General features: G+C 39.5%; 1 protein-coding gene across 2 annotated transcripts in view; it reads left to right on the top strand.

Annotated features, from left to right (window-relative positions):
- The first annotated feature begins 5,248 nt into the window (after positions 1–5,248).
- Golga1 (golgin A1) overlaps positions 5,249–9,499 on the top strand; it is a 73,990-nt gene continuing 69,739 nt past the window's right edge. For both annotated transcript variants that reach the window (XR_007589122.1, XM_050124834.1), the window contains exons 1-3: positions 5,249–5,415; positions 6,095–6,147; positions 7,116–7,397. Coding sequence is in view for 1 of the 2 variants with exons in the window: in XM_050124834.1 (XP_049980791.1) it covers positions 7,263–7,397 (135 nt within the window). In the remaining variant the exon portion in view is untranslated. The remainder of the gene's footprint in view (positions 5,416–6,094; positions 6,148–7,115; positions 7,398–9,499) is intronic.

Below are 9,499 nucleotides of genomic sequence, written 5' to 3'. Positions count from 1 at the left end.
TATGAAGATGTTAAGAAAAGACTGCCTATTCTCAGCTTTAAATTCATTTGCCAACTTCAATTTAAATTGATAAATTTACTAGAAACCTGAAAACCTAAGTTTGTGAACTGAGACACCAGCGGAATCTTAATCTTTATTAGTCCTTTATTTTTTTTAAGCCCATATTTGAGTGTTACTACTGAGTAGAAGATTGTTTATATTAGGACTTTAGGAGCTGTTAGAAATAGGAAATGACTTTTAAGCCATTCAATATCTGATGCTAATTTTTAATTTTTGAATTTTTTCCCATCAATATAATCATTCTATATGTGTCTCTGAGGCAGAAGAAGGGGCATTCGCTAAGGAAGGCCAAACCTCGGTAGGCTGGACAGAGGGGAGCTGGGTTGTTGATTTGTGTGTGTCTGTAGCGGTGTCTGCTTAAGTAGACTTTTTTTTTTTTTGGTATTGCATATCAAAGGTGAGTCTGTTCATCTGAAAAAATGCTTCCAGCAAATTCAGTACCTCCACTTTCATTGCTGAGATCTCTGGAAATACTTTTGCTTTATATTTTTATTTGTATTTGGTTTGGTTTGAGTCAGGGTTTCTCTCTGTAGCCCTGGCTGACCTCTAACTCAGAGAGCTGCCTGCCTCTGCCCACCACCTTGCTTCCTCTACATTTTGACCATACATTCACACTAGAAGTAGATTTCTTAATATGAAGTGCCTGAGAGGCTCTCAATTAAGCACGGTGTGTGACAAAGGTGCATCTGTAATCCCAGTTCTAGGGAGAAGGAGAAGGAGTTCAAGGCCAGCTTCTGCTGCGTAGGAAGTTGAGGAACAGCGTGGGCTACAGGAGACCCTGTCTCAAATATCCTAACAGAAAGACTTGGGATAATGGTGTTGAGTACAGTAAAATTATAGAAAACGTGTACAGTGCCAGATTGTGAATGTTGGGGATCAAGCAGAGTGTCTTTAGTTCACACGTGTTTGCATGAATGAATATAAAGGATACACACTTCTGTACATTCACTGAGAAGAGTAGAGTTATTTCTGCATTGTAAACTCTAACTGCAAGACAGCTTTCTACTCCATTCTTCAAGTAAACAAATCTCTCTTATTATTATTATTACATTAAAAAATTAATTCAAGTCAATTCTACCACTTCTAAAATAAAGCAGCTAGTTAGTCATAATACTTTTCAATTATACTCTTGGTTATCTTTTTCTTAAAATATATTAAGATGCACTAATGTGTTATTTCTGAGAAATCCTTTAAAAAAATGTTCACAGGCTCTCATGTTGGTTAAGCGTCCAAACCTTTTAGCAGGTGGCAGATCATGTGTCGTTTAAAGTTCATGAAACTAGGGGCTGCTGAGATGGATCAGCAGTTAAGAGCACCTTTTTGGTTTTTGTTGTTTGTTTTTGTTTTGCTTTTTGGAGGCAGACTCTCTACGTAGTACTGGCTGTCCTAGAGCTTACTATATAGACTAAGCTGGCCTTGAACTCACAGCGTTCCTCCAGCCTCAGCCTCCTGAGTGCTGAGATTAAAGTCACGCACCACACCATGCCTGGCTAAGAGGTCTCTTACAGGACCTAAATGTCATTCTTAGTACACACATGGCTGCTCACAATCTTTAGTTCTAGGACATCTGACAGCCTCTTCTGGCCTCTGTGATGCATAGACATACATGCAGGCAAAACACGCATACACTTAAATATATATATTTTTTGTAAGCATAGAAAGTAAGGTTGATGTTGTGCCTGTTTTGTCCCAAACAGTTACAAAGCTGATAACTTTGCAGTTGAATAAAATACAAATTGTTGAGAAAACCAACCCTTTTCCCCACATTCTCTTGAATTGAGCTGATATTGTATACAGAGTCAACTCTGAGTCTTTCCTGAGTACTGGGACCACTTAATTTAATGAAAATAAAAAGGTGATTTATCATCCTTAGACTAAACCTTCCAAACATAAATCTCTGTTAGTCTCATTTTCCCTGAGTTCTCTGTACACAGAAGTTAATTTTCAACATGCTTTGTATTTAGTGGAGAATAATTTATCTGTGGATGGGATAAACGCCTGCCTACAGGAAAGTAGTGATATAGGAGAATATGTGATTAGGTAAGCATCAATGTATTTTTTTATTTATTTATTATGTATACAGTGTTCTGCCTGCATGTGTGCCTGCAGGCCAGAAGAGGTCACCAGATCTCATTACAGATGGTTGTGAGCCACCATATGGTTGCTGGGAATTGAACTCTGGACCTCTGGAAGAACAGCCAGTGTTCATAACCTCTGAGCCGTCTCTCCAGCCAAAGCATAGATGTATTAAGTATAACTAATTTGATACTATAGAAGAAGTATTTTCTTTGAAATTCTGCAACTATGTTTTCATAGCTGAAAATCAGTATACAATTACTTTTTTTTTTTCCTGTTAAATTTTTTGAGACAGGGTTTCTCTGTGTGACGGTCCGGAACTCGCTTTGTAGACAAGGCTGGCCTCAAACTCAGAGATCTGCTGCCTCTGCCTTCTCCTAAGTGCTGGGATTAAAGGCTTGCGCCACCAGTGCCCAGCTATAGTTACATTTTTATTAAGCACTGTTAATTATTCAGAACTGTAATACCATTTCATAATTTTAAAATGTTCCTTTTTTGATTGTTTGTTTTGGTTTTTCAAGACAGGGTTTCTCTGTAGCTTTTGGAGGCTAGTTCCAGGACAACCAGGGCTACACAGAGAAACTCTCTCAAAACTCCCCACCCCCAAAAAATAAACATTATAAAATGTTAAATGATGTTACTCCTTCCCCAGTAAACATTTCCGAACCACAGAGAAATGCCACTGTATGTTTTCAATATTTTAACTCCCATCCTCTTTTGCATGCCATTGATTTTTTTTCCTAAGTTAAAAGTATGCAGTGGTATATTTAAAATCTTCAGAGAAAAAAATGAAAGTGTCATACCATAATAAGTTTTGTTACTATTTCCTGGAGAATTGTTTTTAAAAATAATTCTCAATTCTCATTAAATTACATTGTGTGGTTCAGTACAGTAATTCAGAACTTGGTTTTTGTGGCTTTTGTAGTTACCTAGAAGCGTTCTTTTCACCACATAATCACTAGTTTTTCAGACTTTTCTTTTTCATTTTTCAAAAATAAGCTTTATTTTTTTTTCTGCTGGAGTCCTGTATGTTACGGAATTCTTTCAATAGAGGCAGAAAGGTCTACATACTAAGAAATGCAGATAAGTGTCCTAGCACATTCTTAGGAGAGATGACAAGGGAAGGAGTTTCCCCAGGTAAGTTACACTCATCTTGTGGCACCAGTATAAGTAGTAGTTGCATTTGTCACTGAATCACACGAAGTACTTAGAAATTGTTTATTTTACTTTGCTGTGAAGATCAGTAGAATGTCACAGAACTTTGATACTTTCTGAGCAGTTTCCATTTAACTGTCAGTTAGCTTTATTCAAAGTATCACAAAAGTTAATTTAATCAAGCAAGAATTTTTTTAAAGTTGTTTGATTTTCTTTACCCTAAAAATAATGGTGAATCTATTGTCTACATTATGTTAGTCAGAAATGCGCTTGTTAAAATCATAGCAGAAACTATACTTGACTTTATAGTAATATGAAACACTTTATTTTAAAAATGTGCTTGTCTGTAACTGAAATGTTATAGAATTGTAACACTGTAGGGATTATAGAGTTATATTTATTAGCTCTCAAGAGGTGAAGCACAACAATTTTCATGTAACAATCCTTATCCAAGTGCTCTCCGTCGTGCACATAACCAAGCCAACCGGTTGTCTATCTAGTTGTTCACAGGTCCCTACATCCTTGAGACAGTCTTGCTCGTTTGTATTAAAATGGGGTATTGTGACTTAATACTTTAGAATAAACCTGTCAATCAGCTAGCTCTGTTATACAGTAAATTGTTCGGATTCACAAAGTTTATGTGTTAATGGTAGATTTTGAAGACTATTACTATAATATTAAGGGACAATTATATTGTCAGTATCATTTGACTTGAACATTTGTGTTGCTGTAAAAGTCTTGTCTGTTGGTGTTTCTAAGTTGGTGAAAGTATACATTCTCTTAGGTTTTCTCTTTTGTTTCTTTCCAGAAGTCATTCCCTGCTTTTGTCTGTTACAATTAACATTTTTAGAGACCTTACATATTGACAAGTTCTTAAACATTTTCTTGAGTTGATCGCTTGACCCTTGTGTAATTTGTCATGCAGGATGTGAGCCTTTCACTTCTATACTACATGAATTTCAGAGTAAACACTGTGATTCTGCAGAGCAGATTCTGTGGGCGTTGCAATGTGCTTTCCTGTTACACAGTGCCTATCACTGAGGGCACTTAAATACTAGAGAATGGGAAATAAAATGTTGTTTTGATGTTTGCTAAATAACAAAGAATATTTGGGTTTTGTGGTCAGTGTAATAAAGAACTTTGTATTGATAAATATTCTCTAGGAATGTATACATTCATCAAGTGTGAACTCTTGTAAATGAATTTTGTATCTTGAATCGCGTATATATTAAGTGTATCATCAATACAAAAAATAAACATTATTTGCTTAAAGTTTTGTGTGTTTCTTTAGTATTGTTGACAGTTATTGCCATGTTTGGAGTTATACCTCAGGCGCTTTTAGCTGTTTTCTGAGTTAGTGATTCACGCTTATAATGCTCCTTTGTAGATTTGAGAGTACTGATTTTGTTTTATCCCTGCCTGGTGGCTACAACTGGACATGGGGAAAAGTGGAAAAATAGATGGAATCAACAAACCCTTGGGCTGATGCTGCCTCAGGCAGGACTGGGTCCTCTAATGTAGAATACTTGGTTTGGAATTGAGGACTGTGGAAGTCTTAGGCAGAACAAAGATAATAAGAATCTAGAAACTTCCTTCATTTGTATGAAATGAATGATTGACAAAAACTGGGACGCTAAAGTTAAAACCCAAGTCACAATGTGCTAGGTGCACTCTAGTTTTTGGAGGAATTTCCTGTAGCCTAGAGACCGGCCCTCGAGTACCGCCCGCTCCGGGGCCTCGTCAGCCACGGGGCTCCTCCCACTTAGAAGCGAAGTTCTTTGCTGTCGAGGGCAGCCCGGTTGCGATCCGCAGTCCTGCCCTTGCTGACGTGGCCGGACAGCCAAGGTAGAAGCGCCCTCTCCCAGTTGCCGTTCCAGCCCAACGGCCCAGGAACCTAGCTGGCTCGCCACAAAGTCGCGTATGGACGCATGCGCGAGCGGAGAGCACTGCCGACGCGCAGCCACTTCCGGCGCGCGGCAAATGTGCGGTTCCGGGTTGGTGCCCTGCTTGCTGTGCAGAGGTGGGGGCTGGTGACGTTCCCCAGGCCCTCGAGAGGCCGCGGAGGCGGGGCAGTGTTGGCTGCCCCAAAAGCAGCAAGTTAGCTACCGGAGCTCCAGGACGCAAGTAGGCCTCCCTTCCGTAGCCTCGGGCGGGGACGCGGTGGACCCCGACCCAGGGGTGGGGGTGGTGCTGGAGTGCTCAGGGTCGGGTGGGAGCGGAGGCGGTCCCCTAGTCCTGGGGGTCGAGACACCCTGCGACCTTACTCAGGTCACCACTTCTTTCTGGGGCGCAATCTTCCTGTTATCAAACAGAGGTTGGGTCCCTCCCTTGGTTGACAGCCTTATAAAGGACGTGGCTCCGGAGCGAGCCAGAGGGAGTGGGATCCAAATTACGGTGGCCGGCATCTCTGAACCTTTAAGCATCTGTCAAAACTTTGCTCCAGTGAGTTAGTGCGAGTCAGGACTCAGGGACCAGACTACCAGGTCTGACCAGGTAAACACTGTGTGTTTGAGAATCACCTGAGAAATACTGTCTCTTGAAAGCCTTCAACTAATTCACGCTGTTTTACTTACTACTCCTAGGAAGAAATTAATGTAGACACCTAATGCTGTGAGAAATTCTTTCTGCTTGAAAGAATTTCTCACAGGGACTGAGGGGCATCCTCCTGACAGCTGTACAATAATGACAAAGTGTTTCGCCCATTTAAGTCATCCCTACCCCCCTTTCTTTCGTACTGCCCTCGATGAACGTTTTGGTCTTGTAATTGAAATATATAACCTGTTTTATCTTTGTTTTCACACAGGGCAGTCAGTAACTTTGACCTCCAGACTGTTTTAAATATAGTAGACAAAACAGGTGAGTGCAATAACTTACAGATACTGGAAAAGTTTTTGAAGGATTTTATAGACATGATAGATAGTAATCTGAAGTAGTAAGCAATCTTCTGTCATCTTACAGCAGAGTGTATCTGTCACGAGATATTAAAAGTTAAAACTGAAACAGAACGATAGAAATTAGCTTTGTTTTCTTTTTGGAATAAGATCTCACTTTGCAGCCCTACCTGGCCTGGAACTTGCTGTGTCGATCTTGAAATCAGAGACATCTTTCTGCCTCTCCTGAGATTAAAGGCCTGCACCACCAGTAATGTTTTAGTTACCATTGAGAGGAAAGAATTGTTTAATCTCAAATGTCATATAGGAAGAAAAGATATTGTAGTTTGGAGTCATGTTTTGAAGCACAGAGAAAACCGCACATGTCCACACAGATGGGAGCACCTCATGACTATATGTAGTCTGCATTTCTGGGAGTTTTTTCCTAGGTTGTGACTTTTTTCCCACTCTAGGAGGAAGCATCTAATTGAAAACCAGGAATTTAGTTGCATATTTTGTATCTTCTTACTTTTGTGTGTATGTTTGACATACAGAGAAAAAGCACTAAATTCTTAGTAAACATATATTAGAAGATTCAAAAGCATTAAGTCGTGATTGCATGGTGTTAGCCTGGAAATTTTACTACATGTAATGTAGTGTTCTAAAACAAAAGGTTGAGGTTTATGAGTCAGAGAGCTGTGTTCAGATACTAGCCCTGTAACTTAGCCACATAGTCCTTGGCAGGTTATTCTGCCTCTTTCAGTACCCATGTATGAAAGTAACATGCTTGAGTGCTTTTGAAGTGTTTAATAATTGTGTTCGTGTGTGTGTGCATGTGTGTGTATGTGTACTTACTATGAAACTACTTTTGAAACCTGAAACTTAACATGGCAACTGAGATGTGAAATCTGTCCAGTGTTTAACTTGGAGCTGTCTCTTGCATCTGATTTATAGATACTGTGTTGCCAAAATTCTTTGGCCTGGATTTAAGTGGGATGCAGCTAGACTGGAGGCCTGAACCTCTGTAGGTACCTGTGTCATCATTCCATACACTGAGGAGTTTAGGAATTAGTTGTCTTTGCAAGATAGCCACACAGCAAAATGTTTGCAAAACTAAAGAAGAAAATCGCAGAAGAGACTGCTGTTGCTCAGAGGCCAGGAGGCACGAATAGAATTCCAAGATCTGTGAGCAAGGAGTCTGTGGCCTCTATGGGAGCTGACTCAGGAGATGACTTTGTAAGTATCTTCTCTTGCTTTGAATATTTGATGAAGTCTGTCATATACTTTTTAAATATTATTGCAAGAAATTGTTCCAACAAAAGTTTTTAGATTGCATGATTATTTTATGCTTTTTCTAGTTTATGGGTGTTAAAAAAAACTCTGCATTTCTATATTTTGGTTTTTGAAGATAGGTTTCAGGCTGGACTCATACTCACAAAGATCCACCTGCCTCTGCCTCTCAGGTGCTGGGATTAAAGATGTGTGCCACCAGTGTGCCCAGCTTTATTATTCTTTTTTTTTCTTTCTTTCTTTTTTTTTTTTTTTTCCAAGACAGAGTTTCTCTGTGTAACAGCTCTGGACCTCACTCTGTAGACCAGACTGGCCTCAAAATCACAGGGATCCACCTGCCTCTGCCTCCCGAGTGCTGGGATTAAAGATATGCACCACCACCACCCGGCTCATTTAGTATTCTTATTAGCATTTGGTTTGTTATTATTCATCTATTTTTTTTCTCTTGTGTATTTTTGTTTATTACCTTTTTTCTGTTTTTCCATTTATATAACTTGTACATTATTTTTAATGTTTTAGTCTATTAAAATGTACCCCTTAACAAGGTGTGGTAGCACGTGCCTTTAATACCAGCACCCCAGAAGCAGGCAGATCTCTGTGAATTTGAATCCAACCTCATCTATAGAGCTAGTTCCAAGAGAGACTGTGTAACAGTCCTAGCTATCCTGGGACTCGCTCTGTAGACCAGGCTGGCTTCAAACTCACTGAGGTCTGTCTGCCTCTGCCTCCCAGTTGCTAGAATTAAAGGCATGCGCCAACACCACCAGGCCTTGTATTTGTGGGGAGGTGGGGAGGTAAGATTCCACAATAAATATGCTGCTTTATCGGGAAAGGGTCATGCTTAAGGGTTAAACTAAGTTAAATTACTTTAAGGGTTTATAGTGCTTGATATATTTGAATGTATAAAACATAACAGCAGGCTTCATCTACATCTCTACAAGGAAAGAAAGCATATAAAGAACAATGTACACCCAGGCAGTGGTGGCGCATGCCTTTAATCCCAGCACTTGGGAGACAGAGGCAGGTGGATCTCTGTGAGTTCAAGGCCAGCCTGGTCTACAAGAGCTAGTTCCAGGATAGGCTCCAAAGCTACAGTGAAACCCTGTCTTGAAAAACCAAAAAATAAATAAGTAAAAAATAACAATGTATATATAAAGTGTAAGTCATGAAATAAGTCTAGTATCCATCTAAGAAATACAATGTTGTTAATACTGTTAAAGCCACTTATGTCTACTTCCAAATTCCCCATACCCTGCCAGATAGGCACTTGTTTTTTAAAATATCTTAACAGTTTGAGCTCAACTTTAAAACTTTATTTTGAATTTTATGAAAATGGTATGCTGGAGCTGGAGAGTTGGCTCGGCAGTTAAGAGCACTGGCTGCTCTTCCACTCTTCCTGAGTTCAATTCCCAGCAACCACATGGTGGCTCACAACCATCTGTAATGAGACCTGGTGCTCTCTTTGGCCTGCAGGTATACATGGAGGCAGAATGTTGTATACATAATAAGTAAATTTTTTAAAAAAGGAGGAAGGAAAGAAAGAAATGAAATGGTATGCCGTAGTTTTCCTAGGCTTATCTTTTTTTTTAACTTAACATTTTGCCAAAATGCATCTGTGTTCCCTGAAGCTATGGCTCATTTATTTTTACCATTGCTAAAATTTCAACATTTGAAAAGGTCATGTTTTATCTTTATTCTTCAGTGACGACTCTTGAATTGTTTCCACGGTCAACTGAGTCTTCCTTCTCTTTTCTTCCTCTACCTGAGTCCAGATCCTATTTCATGGCAGAAGCTATTAGGTTATTGGATTAGAGCAATAAAATTACAAGATCAAGATTATCATTGGCTCCTGTAATTAAAAAGAACTGGAAATGACTGATTGCCTAACTAAAGAATTTAGTTTTGAAGGGCAGTGGTGGCACTCGCCTTTAATCCCAACACTTGGGAGGCAGAGGCAGGTGGATCTCTGAGTTTCAGACCAACCTGGTCTACAGAATAAGTTCCAGGACAGCCAGGACTGTTTCACAGAGAAATCCTGTCAGAAAGAA

The sequence above is a fragment of the Alexandromys fortis genome, unplaced genomic scaffold, assembly GCF_014885135.2.
Source record: "Alexandromys fortis isolate MF-2015 unplaced genomic scaffold, M_Fortis_MF-2015_v1.1 scaffold_228, whole genome shotgun sequence".
NCBI classification, from domain to species: Eukaryota; Metazoa; Chordata; class Mammalia; order Rodentia; family Cricetidae; genus Alexandromys; species Alexandromys fortis.
Note: the sequence above shows the minus strand (reverse complement) of the source record. Positions and strands in the feature narration are given on the sequence as shown.